At 43.8% G+C, this 18,425-nt stretch overlaps 2 protein-coding genes across 3 annotated transcripts in view; one reads left to right on the top strand and one right to left on the bottom strand.

Annotated features, from left to right (window-relative positions):
- Positions 1–18,425, bottom strand: part of celf3b (cugbp, Elav-like family member 3b) — a gene marked incomplete at both ends in the record, with an annotated part of 48,999 nt that overhangs the window by 11,109 nt on the left and 19,465 nt on the right. For both annotated transcript variants that reach the window (XM_081388118.1, XM_081388119.1), the window contains one exon: positions 7,971–8,019. In XM_081388118.1, coding sequence (XP_081244244.1) covers positions 7,971–8,019 — 49 coding nt within the window. The remainder of the gene's footprint in view (positions 1–7,970; positions 8,020–18,425) is intronic.
- On the top strand, positions 4,343–7,559 carry LOC308703907 (uncharacterized protein). The gene is made up of 4 exons (XM_081387931.1): positions 4,343–4,582; positions 4,950–5,237; positions 5,341–5,646; positions 5,789–7,559. Exons 1-4 carry the CDS (start codon positions 4,525–4,527, stop codon positions 6,106–6,108), a joined length of 972 nt encoding a protein of 323 aa, XP_081244057.1. The 5' UTR covers positions 4,343–4,524; the 3' UTR covers positions 6,109–7,559.

The following is an 18,425-nucleotide window of genomic DNA, read 5'->3' as shown; positions in this document are numbered from 1 at the left end:
TAGAGATGTTGTCTTATTTACAACATGCAATTGTGTAGCCTCTGCGCTGGACTACTGTGTCTTCTGAGGCAGCGGCAGAACTGTAGGAGGCTTGTCTCATTTATATCGTCATTTTCTGCTCGTCCGGCACTTTGCAACAACACAATCTTGTTTCTGTAGCACCATTCAGTGCTTCCTATATATGGGGCGCCGTTTGTAAAGCGGCTCACGCTGAAAATAACAGCAACATTTTGTCACATTTAGCTTCAAACAATGTTAAAAAAACTGGTATGAATTTTTGATGGTCACTTTTTACCACATTTACAACAATATTTGTCAACTTAGAGATATTTTAAATAGTTAAATCTAAATATTAAATGTTACACCTAAATGTTAAATATTAAATCTAAATGCTAAATCTAAATCTAAATGTTAAATCTAAATCTAAATGTTAAATCTAAATCTAAATGTTAAATCTAAATCTAAATGTTAAATGTTAAATCTAAATCTAAATGTTAAATCTAAATATTAAATCTAAATCTAAATGTTAAATCTAAATCTAAATGTTAAATCTAAATATTAAATCTAAATCTAAATGTTAAATCTAAATGTTAAATGTTAAATCTAAATCTAAATGTTAAATCTAAATATTAAATCTAAATCTAAATGTTAAATATAAATGTTAAATCTAAATCTAAATGTTAAATCTAAATGTTAAATCTAAATCTAAATCTAAATGTTGAATCTAAATCTAAATGTTGAATCTAAATGTTTTGGGTGAAACTAAATATTTAACTAATATGCAAATTCAAAATGCCGGAAGTGGCAAAATAAAAGCTCGAGGTGGTCAGTGTGTGTTTATAGCATGGTTTATAGTGTCAAATAATGAATAAAAACCATCTCATAATAATAACTATAATATAACGATAATAACTTCCTAAAATAATAAACACGTTTGGAGAAACTGTAGAGTATCGTGATGAGAGTAATGACATGACATTCAGTCAAAGTGAGCCCCCTAGTGGCTGGCTATTATGGCTACAGGTCATAAGTCCCGCACTTTTCATAAAAGTGACACTAGCCAACTCTTCAAATACAGTTTCTCCAAACGTGTTTATTATTTTAGGTAGTTATTATCACGATAATCTATGTCCAAGAGTCCATTTCCTCGGATGAGATGGTTTTTATTCGTTATTTGACACTATAAACCATGCTATAAACACACACTGACCACCTCGAGCTTTTATTTTGGCACTTCCTGTTACCGGCATTTTGAATTTGCATATTAGTTAAATATTTAGTTTCAACCCAAACATTTAGATTCAACATTTAGATTTAGATTTAACATTTAGATTTAGATTCAACATTTAGATTTAGATTTAGATTTAACATTTAGATTTAACATTTATATTTAGATTCAACATTTAGATTTAGATTTAGATTTAACATTTAGATTTAACATTTAGATTTAACATTTAGATTTAGATTTAACATTTAGATTTAACATTTAGATTTAGATTTAATATTTAGATTTAACATTTAGATTTAGATTTAACATTTAACATTTAGATTTAACATTTAGATTTATATTTATATTTAACATTTAGATTTAGATTTAACATTTAGATTTAGATTTAGCATTTAGATTTAACATTTAACATTTAGGTGTAACATTTAATATTTAGATTTAACTATTTAAAATATCTCTAAGTTGACAAATATTATTGTAAATGTGGTAAAAAGTGACCGTCAAAAATTCATACCAGTTTTTTAAACATTGTTTGAAGCTAAATGTGACAAAATGTTGCTGTTATTTTCAGCGTGAGCCTCTTTACAAACGGCGCCCCATACCTATAACAATGTCTGACGTGTCTGTTTAATGTGGCATTAGAAAGTCACATAAACCATGTGAAATCCAATCATAGTGCTCAGACTGAAACGTATTTCCAGAAATGTGATTTGAATAGAATTTAAAACCACATATTAATGTAGCTCTAAATGGATTTGTATTTCACATGATTTTTTATTGTTGCCGTTCACACTTGCTAAATCTGATCGGATTTCAATCGGATATGCACAAAAATCGGATTTAGACTGACAGTCTGAACGAGGCTTTAGTTGGTTTGTCATTGTGGCCTGATTTCTCCCTTTGTTTCCTTGGTTTTCACATTTGCATTAGTTTCTATGGTTATTTATTGTTGGATTTATCTGCCACACCTGATTCTTGTTGTCCTCCCTTTGATTACCCTTAGCCCTGAGCTTGAAGAGTTCTTTGTCCGTTTTCGTCATTGTTTAATGGTTGTTCTTTTGCTGCGTGTTTGTATTTTGATTTCTAAAGTGTTTCCAGCAGTGGTTCAGATTAGAGACCTGCGCGGGACACAATGTTCAGTCCCGCTCCCGCCCGCTCCCGCAGTGTTCAGTCCCGCTCCCGCCCGCTCCCGCAAAGATTTGTCATTTTTAGTCCCGCTCCCGCCCGCATCTGTGATATTATGTCCCGCTCCCGCCCGCAAATGCCCGCAAGACGGCAGGCAGCAGGATGGATGTTCACATTCTGTCTCACGAAAGGTCTTGGAAAAAAAATGCGTGCGCACATAATTCCTTACAGTAACTAACGCCAACAAAGATAAACATTAATCGGCCCAAATTTCAATAGGCTTAATTATCATGTAACATAAAAACAGCCTTAGGCATGGCCTACACACATAGGAACATTTGTTAAACGGATCATTTTTATCCTAGACTACAGGCCATTTAAACATTTAAAATGTGATCACCAAAACACGAAACGGTCCCATATTAGGCCTACGAACAGCATAATATTCACTAGTAGGCTAACAGTAACCAAAAAAAAAAAAATAATTATTATTCGATTAGGTAATATTATTATCTATCTAATATATATAATTATATATTAGATAATGTTAGAATGTTATTGCTGTCTATTTTGAGCTTTCGAGTTCGAACACGGAGCAGCGGGAAGGAATTGTCTCTAAACAAGTGTGCGTGAGATTAGGCCCCGCCCGTACTCCAAAGGACAACATCCACAAGTTTAGGCTGCTTAAAACGTTTTTATTGCTGCCAAACAGAATCTCCCTCAAAACTACAAATTATGTACGCTACTTTAATCATTTATATATTTTACTTTACACTCATATTTAATTTGCGGGAGTGCAGCGTATCATCCCTCCCGCCCGCACCCGCAAGTGCACCTCCATCATCCCGCCCGCGCCCGCAATGACCTTTCAAAATTTGTCCCGCGCCGCACTGTTTTGCGTCGTAACCCGCGGGTCCCGCGGGACTCCCGCGGGAGTGCAGACCTCTAGTTCAGATCCTCCTCCTCTCACAGGGGGATCGTTCTCTCGAGGACTTCTTAGCCTGTGTGTGTTTTTCCAGCCAGGACTCAACTCGCAGACGAAAGCGCTATATCAGCACTACATCATTTGGACTGAATTGTAATTTTAGAAAATTATAAATAAATGTGTAATCATGAGGCTTGAATCCATCAGGGTGATTTGCATCAAAATTAAGGATTATATCAGTCCAATAAAAAAAAAAAAAACTTAGGTAACTAAGTGTCAAACAATAAATGTTTAAATGGCTTGCCATAGCTTTCTGATGGGATAGGGCCTTCCTCTCTTTGGATGTGTGCCTAACAGCTGGAGTTTCTCAACATCACTACGTTATTCTCTACTCTTACATAGGCATTATCTTTAATGATATAAAGACAATAAAGATTGCTGGATAAAGAGAGCACTTATTATTGATACTACTATCAAAATATCGATCTTCAAAAGGAAAGCTCAACGTCTGAATTTTAATGCCAAGTTCAATCTGCCCATCAGTTCCTGTCAGAGAGTGAAATACAGAAGTGTGGAGCCACTAACATGGATGTGCAATAAAAAATAGCATCAAAATAGAGCTTTGCATTTTTTATAAATTTATTCTGATGGAAAAAAGAATCCATTCAGCTCTACAAACTTTATTTGTTGCTTGTGTGTGTTTTGCGCAGAGCTGATGAACCGAACTCTCGGTCTTCTGACAGTTATGGTTGTTTTAACCTCATCAACGTCAGATCATCATGCTAAAAAAAATATGCAGGTACCAAGTATGTAATCTTTTAAATTAAAAACAGTAGATTTAGTAGAATCAGTGATGGACTTTATAAATCTGTGGTTAACCTTAATTATCAGCCCACAAATGTGCTCATCATATGTGTGATATACATCATTGTACAGTATGTTGATTGTTTTTGAAGCTGAGCAGCATGACTGACACATAACAATATTTTCTTATGTGATGTCATGTTTAAGTTTTGTTCATGTTATGTTTTGAATTAATGTCTTTTATTTTGTAATGACTTTTGTTTCGAAGTTTCTGTTACTGACATTCCTTCCTGTTTCCTGTTTCCTTGTTTTTTTTTTCATGGCGTCTGATCCTTCTCCGTCGTTTATTTTGAATGTTTTATGTCATTCATTTAAATAAACTGAATTGGCTACACGCCACAACTCAGTCTGGGTGGAAGAACCTGTTTCACGGATTGCCACGATGATGTATCCGCTGCAACTGGCTGTCATACTTACAAGTTTGGTTGGCCAGTTAAATGGTATGTTGGTGCACTCAAGTCATCTCGTAAAGATCGTATTTACAAGTTGAACGCACATGAATGCCACCACAATGTCGTAAATGCGAGTGGGAAGCTCGGGATCGACTATTACATTTTCTAGAACTAGAGTTTAAGAACCTTGCTGTATTTTTGTGTAAGTTATTTAATTAAGAGAAAGTACTCAGCCATCTTACTCAGACGAAAATGACTGAACACACATGCCGTCGTAAACACGACTTTCCACCTTGTAAATACGAACTTCCCAGGAGGACTTGAACGTACCAGTCGTCACACACACACCCACCCACGCACACACACACACACACACACATCATTAAAACAGTCTCTTCTATGTTCTTTGTTTCAGAAGCAGTATTCAAGGGTATTAAATCAGATTTCGTTTTACTAAAAACACCGTATACATTCCCCGGTAACGCCAGTATCTGTGCGAGGGCTGAATGGAGTAAAAGTTCCCCCACAAAAGCAGTTATCGCCAAATATGAAAACCAGATCTTCCAGATTGAAGAAGATTTTCTAGAAGAATTCGCATGGAAAGGAAAGCACCTGCTTCTCAAATCAGCCAAATTCCCTGACCGGGGGTACTATGAGTTTGTCTGTGATGGGGTTAAAGATTCACTCAAACTGGATGTTTTCTGTAAGTATTCACTGTATCTGATTCCTATAAAAGTTGAGTCGATTTGTGAGCAGCATCAGCACATGATCAGCGACTGATTTTGATTTAAAATATTCCCTTATAGATGCAATAAATGTGAATGCGGCAGAGATGGACAGCATCACCCTCAACTGTCACGCAGACAGTGCCAATGATGTGACCTGGCTGCATAACAGTGAAAGAGTTATGCACTATAAGAAAGATGGATCCATGAACCTTGGCAAAGGCTACGAGGGAAGAGTATCTCTGGAGAAGAACTGCTTCAAAACTGGCGATATCTCTTTGACTATCACTGGAGTTCGCAAGACAGATGCCGGGGTATACCGTTGCTTGGTGGATGATGGAACGACTGAAGGATACCCACATGCCTATGCTCTGACACATGTGAACGGTAAGGCTGGGAAAGGCAATTCAAATCTCATTTTTAACTTGCATCATATGGTCAGACATTACATATTTTACTTGTCAACTTTGGCATAATAACAAGCCTTATTTTCACTCTAAAAAAGCAATCTGCTCTTTGATTCACACAGAGAAACGCTCCAGTCCAGGAAACCAAACAGACTCCAACTGCAATGAAGCACAATCTCTCCGTATTTATAAGTGTCTCACCATAGTTTTTGGTTTGTCAACTGTCATTATCTCAATCATCCTTATGTTAGTCATTGTGAAACCTAAGATGAATTGTAAATCCACATCAGCTGAAGCCCCTGATCATGTGCCTAAGAGTGACGAAAACGACTTGTTGGTTAACACAACATCACCCAAAAATGACAGTCATTCAATGGTCAGTCTTCCTGTTCAGGAGAGCGACACCACAGAAAATAAGAATTCCAGCATCACGCCTTTTTAATCTGGCAGAACAAGGCCAGTAAAGATACATGACACCAGGCCTTTAAGAACTATTACAAATTTGATTGTTGTGAAATGTAATTTATATGAGGAGGAGCGGGACCACATTTACATCTAAATGGTAATGGCCATTCAACAATAGCCCCTCTCACACAGAGATTCCGGAAAATACACGGATAAAGTGACCCGGGATTTGACCCGGGTTCGTTTGATTTTGGTTCATTCACACTGCCAGTGATTTTCCAGAATCAGAGAGTGTGTTCACACACAACCCGTAAAAATCCCGTAAAGACACGTGACATCGATGTGACTTGTAATGTCTCAGCAGCGTCTTAAGTTTGCTTATGAGCTGCGGTTTCTCTCTCGAGCTTTTTTCTCTGATTCGATCATAAACTTTCGCATTACGTACCGTTTCAGTAGCAGGCGAACGATCCCGGCTTCAGCGGCATCACTACGACACAGCATTATTACGGCTTTTGTTCACACAGTGCGCATTCCGGGACTGAACACGACAATGTTACTAGGTCCCCAACCCGGCATCAATGCCGGCATCAATCCCGGGTCGTGTTTGCGTTCACACAGAAGGCACTCTGGCAATTTGCCAGCAATTTCCCGGGTTCAAAGCGCTGTGTGAAAGGGGCTACTGAGGTATAGGTCTTACAGTATATTGGCCTTTTGGTGATCTAGTTCATTGTTCTGCCATAATATGATGGTTTTTATGTGATGTGATGTGATATGATGGCATGTGCCGAGGTTGCGTAGGTTTGTGCAGACTGTTGTTGTGTGGATGGGCGGCCGGAGCACGTTGAGGGTTTTCTTGTTAGAAAGGTGTCGTGTTAGCAGTCCCTAAGTTAATTACTAATGATCTTTAATAATAATGATGATAATGAGCTGGACAATAACTTTCTTCTAGAGCTGCTGTAAAGCCAAAACAATCTGTTACTGTAATTTCCAACTATCACTGTCAAGCTGCTTTTAAACAAATCATATTGTTAAAAGCACTATATAAATGAAGGTGTCTTGACTTAGGCTCTTTGTGCAGCTCTTTTTTGAAGCGTTTCATATTATCATGGTTTTGCGCACTGAACTCTTGTTCTGTCGTATCTATCATATCTTGTTGCCCCATTAAAAAGCTAAACAATACATTTAAAATAAGCATCTTTTAATTTTATATTATTTGTGTGTAGTGTATATATGTATTGTTATTGTAATGTATTGTATATATGAAGAGTTCAGATGCAAAAGCCTCTAAGTGCCATCTGAAATTTTCTTCGAGAATGACCATTTTTATAAAGCTTGTATATTTAAGTTCAGTCATTTCACTTGATGAATGAGTACTAATAGTAATTTGTTTTTATTAACGTTTAGATTTTGTAAAATATTTTTTTAAGAATTATTTGTTGCTCCTGATTTATACACTCACTAAGTTTAATAAAAAAAATTGTATATTTTATATTGAGCAAATGATATTGTTTACACACACACACACACACACACACACACACACACACACACACACACACACACACACACACACACACACACACACACACACACACACACACACACACACACACACACACACACACACACACAATGATATTGTTTACACACACACACACACACACACACACACACACAGTCTTTTTTTTAACACTGATAATAATACAAATGTTTCTAGAGCAGCAAATCTTCATATTAGACTGATTTCTGAAGGATCATGTGACACTGAAGACTGGAGTAATGATGCTGAAAATTCTGATCACAGGAATAAATTACATTTTAAAATAAATTACAATAGATAAACGTGATATAACAGATAAACGTGATATAACAAATAAACGTGAATAACAGATGATTTACCTCCTTTCCCCTCACTGTCTGCAGGCTTCACTTGAATGGGCCGATTCATCTGAAAAAAACAACAACAACAAAAAAACAATAAAAAGTTACTTGATAAAACATCTAAATAATTAAAATTACATATTACCATATTCTATACATGCAACATACCTGACAATTCTACCAATGGATTAATACTTCACATACGCAGCATTTTATAGCAGTGTTTTGCTCAGAGTGGCTTTGCTTTTGACAGTGGATTTCTGTACAGACACAAACCTTAATGTTGTGGTTACAATTAAGAAATAAGACAGGCTATGAGTACCTGCAGACTCACTCATAAACACAGTCATCTGTCGCTTGTGTATCGATTCACCTTGCAGAAAGAGTCACTAACAAAAAGACTGACAGTCTCTGGAACGAACACAGACAACTGGAGTGATACAAACAGTGAAAAGCCGCAGTGCTTTTGGTCTGTCATATCAGCACTTTCTTGGAAATCTGCTCGACCAATCAGATTCCAGGAACGGAACTTACTGTTGCATAAAAAAAGCTATGGAAAAGTTATTAAACACCATTATTGTCCAAAAGACAGAGTTCACTTATATATTGACCCTATCACGGGGCATGTTGTCACACTACACTATGAGGTGGATGACAATGCAAACAAGCTGGAGAAGAATATAATACTGATTGGAAAAAAAGTACTATTATGAAAATACTGAGGGCTTCCCTAATATTCCACAACATATCTGTAACTGTCTTCTCAGCAACATTTTAAAATGATACACAATTCACAAACCAGCAAAAATTGAGAAAGGTAAATATATCTTATTTGTAACAACTGTCCTAAGTAATGAAACGTACTCGGTTACCTAACGTAACCTCTGTTCTCTCTAGAGAGGGAACGAGTATTGCGTAAGAAGCTTACGCTACGGGTAAAGTCATCTTTTCTCGAGATATGAAGCCAAAAAATTATCCTTAATTTAATATCTTGTCAACGCAGTGCGGCAGCAAGCAGACCTAGAGCAAGCGAAGTCGCGTGCTCATTGGCTGCTCTGCGGCAACTGCAGCAGCCTATCGCTGAAACCTTAGCGTGACGTCACGCCCAATGAGCGCGCTGGGCGCGCTCACGCGTCACAGCCCATGTGAGGAGGCGTGGCTTTAGCTTATAAAAGAAGGTTCAGAGGCTGCTATTCTCTGGTTTTTGTCGCTGAAGCGAGTGAGCTCGTGGCGCGAGCACGGCGGTTTACGCAATACTCGTTCCCTCTCTAGAGAGAACAGAGGTTACGTTAGGTAACCGAGTACGTTCTCTTACGAGAGGTTCTCTCGTATTGCGTAAGAAGCTTACGCTACGGGAACTTCCCTTGTCAACGCCGTGCGCGCCCCGCATCCACTGAATGAGTCCCAGGGAGAAACCCGGGGAACACTATAACAGGGAACCGGGCGGCCAAGAATGGCTAGCGCAGTACATAAGCACACACATAAGGGGCTCAGAGCGGCGTGGCCGGTCTGACTAACAACCCCAGAATTGAGCTCAACCAGGAGAGCTAAATCACACAGCAGTAGTCTGCACACAGAGTGGGCTGGCTACGCGGGACTTAGACAGATAAGAGTTTAGCCTGCAGGGCAGGAACTTCCAGATTGTAAAATCTCACAAATGTAGAGGGGGAGGCCCAGCCTGCCGCTGTACAAATGTCATGAATGGAAATTCCGCTAGACCAAGCCCATGAAGAGGCCATGCCTCTGGTGGAGTGGGCTCTGATACCCAGCGGGCACTGCAGATTTTTAGACGCATAAGCGGCTGCAATCGCGTCCACTATCCACCTGGACAGGCTGTGTTTCGAGGCGGCGAGACCTTTGGTGCGCCCACCAAACGAAACGAAAAGCTGCTCCGAGCGCCTGACAGCGGCGGAGCGTGTAGTATAATTCCTAAGCGCTCTGACAGGGCAAAGGAGTTTACCATTGATCTCGCTGCCGGATGACGGCAAAGCGGAGAGAGAAATGACCTGCGCTCTGAACGGTGTGCCCAGACTTTTGGGGACATAACCGTGTCTCGGTTTGAGGATGACTTTAGAGTCATTAGGTCCAAACTCGAGGCATGCAGCGTTAACTGACAGCGCGTGAAGGTCACCCACGCGTTTAACTGACGACAGTGCTATCAGAAAAACGGTTTTTAGCGTGAGATATTTCATATCCACTGTTTCCATGGGTTCAAAGGGATGCGCTTTCATGGCCTCTAAGACCAGGGAAAGATCCCAAATAGGAACCGACGGGGGTCGCGGCGGGTTCAATCTCCTCGCTCCCCTGAGGAAGCGGATGATGAACTCGTTCCTCCCTAATGCGCGGCCCAGCGCCGAGTCGGCAAAAGCTGAGATGGCCGCAACATAAACTTTGAGCGTGGAGGGGGACCTGCCCGCGTCCAACAGCTCTTGGAGGAAGCACAGCACCTGCGATACCCCACATGTTAGTGGATCCAGCCCTTTGGCGGTGCACCATTTACTAAACACAGACCATTTTGAAGCATAGAGCCGCCTCGTAGAGGGGGCTCTAGACTGTGTGATCGTGTTCACAACCCCTGTTGGCAAGTCAACGGGTAACCGTTGATGACCCACGCATGCAGAGACCAGCGCTCTGGATGGGGGTGCAAATTCGAGCCGTGGGCTTGAGAGAGAAGGTCTCTCCTCACCGGTAACGGCCAGGGGGCTGTGTCCGCCAGCCGTATTAGATCCGGGAACCATGTTTGATTCTCCCAATACGGGGCTATGAGGAGCACCGTGTGGCGCGCTTCCCTGAATCTCTCGATAACCTGCGGCAGCAGGGAGACCGGGGGAAAAGCGTAAAGCGGGCCGCTGGGCCAGTTCTGGGCCAGCGCGTCCTCGTTCTTTGAAAAGAACTTTGGGCATTGCGCGTTGTCTTGTGACGCAAAGAGGTCGACTTTCGCTCTGCCGAAACGGCGCCACAGTAACTGGACTGTTTGGGGATGCAAGGACCACTCTCCCGGGGGAACATTGTCCCTGGACAGTCTGTCTGGACCATCGTTCAGGCGACCCGGCACGTGCGCGGCTCTCAGTGAGCGCAGTGAGTGCTGAGCCCACACTAGGAGGCGTTCCGCCAGGGTGCAGAGCATTTTGGATCTGAGACCGCCCTGGCGGTTCACATAGGCTACCACTGACATGTTGTCTGTGCGGACCAGTACATGGTGGCCTTGCAGGTATGGGAGGAAGTGCTTGAGCGCATTCTCGACCGCCAGCATCTCTAGACAGTTTATATGAAGGCGACACTCCTGGTCTGACCAGCGGCCATAGACCGGTCTGCCCTCGAAAAGCGCTCCCCAACCTCCGTTGGACGCGTCTGTCGAGATAACTTTCCGGCGTGAGACAACTCCCATCGTCACCCCAGTGCGATACCATTCGGCTGCCAGCCAGGGTCGAAGGGCTGAGACACAGCCCTGACTCACTCTGACTCGTAAGCTGCCGGCCGTCCAGGCTCGGTGAGGCACTCGCGCTCTTAGCCAGCGTTGAAGCGGGCGCATGCGCAGTAAGCCCAGCTGAAGCACTGCAGCCGCTGAGGCCATGTGCCCCAAAACTCGCTGGAATGTTCTCAGCGGAGTCTGGTTGCCCGTCTGGAAAGATGCGGCTAGGTGTCGAATGCGGCGCGCGCGCTGCTCTGACAGTCTGGCCGTCATAGCCACCGAATCCAGTTCTATTCCGAGGAACGAGATAAACTGGCGGGGCAGTAATGAGCTCTTGGCCCAATTGACCGAGAGACCCAAATTTTCCAGATGGCCGAGAAGCGCTGTCCTGTGAGACAAAAGCTCTGACTCTGAATGCGCTAGAATTAGCCAGTCGTCCAGATAGTTCAGTACCCGTATCCCCTGAGATCTCAGGGGAACGAGAGCCGCGTCCATGCACTTCGTGAATGTACGGGGTGCCAAAGATAGACCGAACGGCAGGACGGTGTACTGATATACCCGGCCGTCGAAGGCGAATCTCAAGAATGGCCTGTGACGGGGAATTATCTGGATCTGGAAGTATGCATCCTTCAGATCGAGAGAGATAAACCAGTCTCCCTGGCGAATTTGCGCGAGGATTTGTCTGGTTGTAATCATTTTGAACGGCCGTCTCATGAGGGCTCTGTTCAAGTGTCTCAGATCTAAAATGGGTCTCAGCGTCCCGTCCTTCTTGGGTACGAGGAAATAACGGCTGTAGAAGCCCGACTCGCTCAGAGAAGGATGCACTTGTTCTATAGCCCCCTTGTGCAACAGCTTTGCTATTTCTGGCCGAAGCAGATGAGCCACTTCTGTGTTCACACTCGTCTCGGTTCGCGCTAGAAAGCGAGGCGGACGGCGAGCGAATTGAAGCGAATAGCCGTGCTTTATGGTATTCAGCACCCATTCTGACACGCCCTGGATAGCTTGCCATGCGCTGGCACATCTCGCTAGGGGTCGAATGGTCTCTGGGTTCAGATCGCCGCGCTGTGCGGGATGGGGAACCTGTATCAGAGAAGATAGGGGGACTCGAATACGGGGGCTCGCAGACAGCAGGGACTGGCTGTGCAGCATTCAATGGCTCGATCACTGTGGACGGGGCACATTTTGAAGCTGGGAGCCCGTGGCGCGAGAGCGGCATGGGGGTAAACGTGTCTGATTGTAAGTGCGCGCGCTCGTGAGCGGGCGCGGGGCTTACATACACAACACGGCCAGTGCTGGGGAGCTTTAGAAGATCTGCATCCCGGGATAACTGAGTGACAGAGCGTGCAGCGTGTAGGTGTGGGCACAGATTCGTGGGCACATTTTCTACACTTAGCACTCGAGCGGCGCTTGCCCGCTTTATGAGAGTGCGCTCTGTGAGCGTTACCGGGGAAACTGTGTTTGTGTGTAGTGGTGAGCACGTGGGTGTGGGCACATTTTCTACACTCATGACACCTTCGGCGTGAGCCGGAAAACCCGAAACCAAACTCTTATGAGATATCTCTGGGTCGCCGTAAAAACGGCGTTTGTGTGCAGGCGAGCGAGTTGTGTTACTGGCTCGTTGGCTGCGATGTGAACCACTGCAGTAGCCTTTTTTAAGGGGACTGACAGGGCTGAGCGCTTTGATGGCGGTCCGGCCACAGCGGGACTCAGCCATCTTTTCCTCCCTGCGGCTGCTAGGAGGACTTCGCGGGCTCAGGTTTCAGCGCTATCCTAGGCCGGGGTCCCCGGGGGGGAGGCGGTCTGCGACGGCTGACTGAGCGCTGTCTAGGGCGGCCGCCCTGGCGTCGCGAAGATGGAGGCTGAGCAGAGCGCTGTGTCGAGCTGCGTGCAGGAGGCTGATCCTGAGAGCGGCCTGCAGCGGAGCTCGAGCGGCGGGGCAGAAAGAGGTTCATAGCCTGTGAGGCTTTCTGCACCTCTGAGAAGCGATCCACAATCCCACTGACCGCTGGGCCGAAGAGGCCGGTGGGGAAAAGCGGGGCGTTGAGGAAAACTGCGCGCTCCCTTTCGCTCATATCCGCCAGCGTCAACCAAAGGTGCCTTTCGGTGACGGTGAGCGAAGCCATGGACCTTCCGATGGCTTGTGCCGCTGACTTGGTGGCGCGAAGCGAGAGGTCCGTCGCGCTGCGCAGGTCAGTCAGAGTGTCCTGATCCGGGCCTCTCTCGTCCAGATCACGGAGGAGATCGGCTTAGAGGATCTGGAGCACAGCCATGGAGTGCAGGGCGGAAGCGGCCTGGCCGGCGGCAGCGAAAGCGCGGCCGACGAGGGCTGAGGTGGTCCTGCAGGCTTTTGACGGCAGGGCAGACTTTGAGCGCCATCTAGCGGATGGCGGGCAAAGGTGCGTTGCCACGGCTTCTTCGACCGGAGGGATCTGTGTATATCCCTTCTCAGCGGCCCCGTCCACTTGGGAGAGGGTCGTGGAGGCCGGTGAGCGGAGTCTCGCGGAGAATGGGGCGTTCCACGATTTAGCGAGCTCAGAGTGGAGCTCAGGCAGGAAGGGTGCTGACCTAGAGGCGGGCGCTTGGCGGCGGCTAGGCAGAAAACACCCGTCGAGCCTGTTAGGCGCGGGGGCCTTGGGTGGGGACCAGTCCAGTCCCAGCTGGTCGACCGCTTTGGTGAGGAGGCGGAGGAGTTCCGCGTCGACACTGGCGCGGGACTTGCTAGACTCCTGTGTCGAGGAGGCGGAGCGGTGAGACCCCGACCATGCCTCGCTGTCCGAAGCCATAAGAGAACAGCTGTCTGATAAAGCGGCGTCGTCCGCTTCATCCCCTAGGGCGACGGCAGTGCGGGCGAAGGCCGGCCGCTGCGCGTCGGGAAGGGGAGAGGGAGATAGCGAGGCTCGAGGGAGGGGCTCCGGCGAGCACTCAGCAGCTGCCGCGGGTTCCGGTGGCCTCTGAGAGCGGCGCTTCTTCTTGCGCGGCCCGGTGGAGGCAGACGGTGAGACAGCGAGAGCGTCGAACGAGGCGAATCGAGCCCGCAGGGTCGACATCGGCAGTTCTTCGCATAATTCACAGCCGCCCGCGGAGAGAGCGAGGGCTGCGTGGTCACGACCCAGGCAGAGAACGCAGATCACATGGCGGTCTCTTTCGCTGAGCGGAGCTTTGCAGGAAATGCAGTTAGGCATGATGCAATGTAAAAGGATATAATCGCCGGATAGCAAAGCAGGCAGGGATAGCTGAAGGCGGCGAAGACGACCGGCTTCCTCAGGTAATCCTCGGCTTGCAAGGCGCTTGTTTCAACGGCGGCTTCCTCAGAGTCCAGCGATGCGTAGTGCGTCGCTGAAGAGACAAAAATCAGAGAATAGCAGCCTCTGAACCTTCTTTTATAAGCTAAAGCCACGCCTCCTCACATGGGCTGTGACGCGTGAGCGCGCCCAGCGCGCTCATTGGGCGTGACGTCACGCTAAGGTTTCAGCGATAGGCTGCTGCAGTTGCCGCAGAGCAGCCAATGAGCACGCGACTTCGCTTGCTCTAGGTCTGCTTGCTGCCGCACTGCGTTGACAAGATATTAAATTAAGGATAATTTTTTGGCTTCATATCTCGAGAAAAGATGACTTTACCCGTAGCGTAAGCTTCTTACGCAATACGAGAGAACCTCTCGTAAGAGAACGAGCAAAAAGTCAAACACCTGACCTCTGCAAAGTTACTGGATCATGTGTGTCCTGTAAGCCAATCATATAATGACCCTCACACCTGCAAATCAAATCATAGATACAAGCTGTTTCCTCATAGTAAAAGCAGTTTATTCAGCATAAGCTGCTCCATTGACTCTCGTTACACGTTTTTAAGATAACCTTGATGACTGCTGCACCATCCCCCCCCATGCCAGTTTATTAAGACAACACAGAACATGCGATCTGTGGCTGGTCACTTTACACGTCATCAGGATCGGCATGAAGCAGACTTTAAGCTGATTTCCATATGCTCTTCAATACATGTGTATATGTGTATATATATACTGTATATCAATAACCTTTTGACACTGCGGTCTCTGCACTTAAACTAATGTGCACAGGATTGTAGAGAGATCAGCTTTAGAATGATGGCCATCTGATCAGGATTACAGAGACACGCTGGATTACACTGAAGAGCGTGTGTGTGTGAAAGAGAATGTGTGAAATCCGGTGAGAGGTTTGGAATCAGTGTTGCTGAGTGGTTTAAAATGTGTTGCCATGGTGTGGCGTACTATGGTGCTCTGTGATGTTGCTTAATGGCTCAAGACGAAACCACCAGGACTGATCCCACTAATAAACCTGGTTTCAGAGAGAGAAAGAGAGAGAGAGAGAGAGAGAGAGAGAGAGAGAGAGAGAGAGAGAGAGAGAGAGAGAGAGAGAGAGAGAGAGAGAGAGAGAGAGAGAGAGAGAAGAGAGAGAAAGAGAGAGAGAGAGAGAGAGAGAGAGAGAGAGAGAGAGAGAGAGACATAAAGAGCTAATATATAAAAAGAAAGAACCTGTTTGTATCCTGACATGAATAAAGTGTAATAGATGAAAGTAAACACAGTGCTGTTCGTCATGCAGAGGAGGCCAAGCACCCTTAAAATGTATTTAAAATCAACCAAAGTATCAAATTAACTGCTGTATTCATTGGTTGACATTGTGTGTACTCAGACATATATGTTTTGTTTGCATTGGTAACAGTCCATAGATGCTCTCCATGTGATTTGTCCTGTTCATTTACTGGCGAATGGCAAGTGTTGAGATCGTAATGAATCATTCATAATTGATTTACACATTAGCCTCCTAAAATCTGCTTAAAATACACTGATAATAACACAGATAATGACACAGATGTGAAAATACAAAATGTAACTCATACACCAACATATATAACTGATAATGAATATAAGAAAAATAAATAAAATACACTCCTTAAATATGATGGGAATGTTATTGCACAGTTTCTCCACTTTTTAAAAACTGCATGCGTTGTTTTATGAATATAATATAGATTTTGACCTTAAATTATAATTCATATATATATATATATATATATATATATATATATATATATATATATATATATATATATATATATATATATATATTTTTTTTTTTTTACATTTTTACATTTTTAAGCTGAATTTACTGTCCTCATAAACCTAATATAACTTTTTTTATAATATATACGGCAAGGTAACTTAACTGGTTTAAAAAGTAGTATTAGACATTCTTTTTTTTTCCTGAAATTACAAACCTTTTTAACAGTGTAGGAGTGAAAGTAAGAGAGAACAGACACGCTCTAGTTTCCTGGAGAGTCTTGAAGCTCATTTGTAAAATGTCACGAGCACAGTGATGTGCTTAGTCATGGAGAGAGATAGTGATACGGAGAATACAAGAATAGGGGAGAGGACTGTGCAACTGTGAAGGACAAATTTCAGATAGACAACACAATGAAGACATGAATGAGAAATAAGGGCGAGAGAGAAAAGCAAGCTATGAGGAGTGAGAAAGAAATACAAAGTTGAGGACCATGATCGAGAAATACTGATCTACAACATTCACTACAGATACATCAAATCTTAAAAAAAAAAAAATCTTTAAAAAGGTTATTTTGCTATTACAACCTTTTAGTTGCCAGCCCAAGGTCCACTCGCACCACTATTACAACATATACTAGATGTTGCATGAATCGTCACGTTACAACTTAGACACTACTAAATATTAGTGCACTGCACCTCTAAACATACACAAAACCCCATGCATAAACTAAACATTTACAGTTGAAATAAATAGTTCATGTTTTGTCCGGCTGACTGGAGTCAATAATTGTATCCCTTAAACTCATCTTTGATGACCAAAATGACTTATTTAAATGTTTTTTCCTTGAAAAATATTTCTTCATGCCTTAAAAAAGCTTGAATGTAAATCTACACCCTTGCCTCATTTAGTATATGAGGTGCTATGAATATGCAAATGAGCCCCGCCTCCACTCACTCAGAGATCCACTCGTTGACGTTGATCTGATTGGTTACTAATTAGTTTGTGACGTCAAAAACATCAGCGATTTCAAACCGTGTTTTTGAGACTGTCTTTGGTTCACTGCAGTTTTAAGGAGAAAATACTCAGCAATGGTGTCGACTTATGTCTAAAAACACCACATAGACATGATATAAACAACATTAAAAGCTTGATTTTCAACACAGGGGGACTTTAAGACTGTAGGTGCGTCTCAATCAACTCCCTAGTTCAGTAGTCAAGGCACTGATCAGTAGGGCTGTGACTTTACGTTCGAAAATCGATTGCACAATCGATCGGACCAACCAACGCAAGTTTCGAAAACGAAAATAGGGAATCGATTTTAACGGCCTTCTCTCGGAGCGCGTCCAGCTTGTCACGATACACGTGTCACACAGCAACTGCAGGCTCTGACAAACACAAATACTTCTGCATAATGTGTCTCTTTTTACTACAAAACTGTGAATTCTGACGGTATTCAGACAGTCTCATGCATACAGATACAGATTCGGGCTACGGTCTACAATCGCCTACGTAGGCGAAATTTGTTTGACATTGTTAATCGTAAACACAGCCATGCTGAAGCCTGTAGTGATGTTTTTCATTTATGCTATGGCAGTCCACTCTGCTTATTGTTTTTCGAGAATGTTGCTCTCCTGTTTGTCATTGTGCACGAAACTTCACGCCAATAAATCATCAGGAATATTTGCTGACTTGTGCGCGTTTCAAGTGCCATCTTTACGTTCGTCCTAATGCCTGTTAGTTGTCCGTGGATTTGACCATATTTGGCGTTTAAAATGGAAATGTCTTTAGACATGGAAAATCGATTTTACAATCGATTCAATGAACACTTATGTCTCAAAAATCAAACAGGATTTTTTCACAAAAGTGACAGCCCTACTGATCAGGGAGTCAGACATTTCTCAATTGCAAAATCCTTCCCAGGCACTGAAACATTCGCTCCCTAAAAAGTCCCACAATGCACTGTTGTGGAAACCCAGGAGCGTCGATGCTCACTATGTTCCCTAAGTTGTGAAGCGCGAAACTTAA

This window comes from Scardinius erythrophthalmus (assembly GCF_964197995.2).
Source record: "Scardinius erythrophthalmus genome assembly, chromosome: 16".
NCBI classification, from domain to species: domain Eukaryota; kingdom Metazoa; phylum Chordata; class Actinopteri; order Cypriniformes; family Leuciscidae; genus Scardinius; species Scardinius erythrophthalmus.
This window is presented reverse-complemented; position numbering and strand designations above follow the sequence as displayed.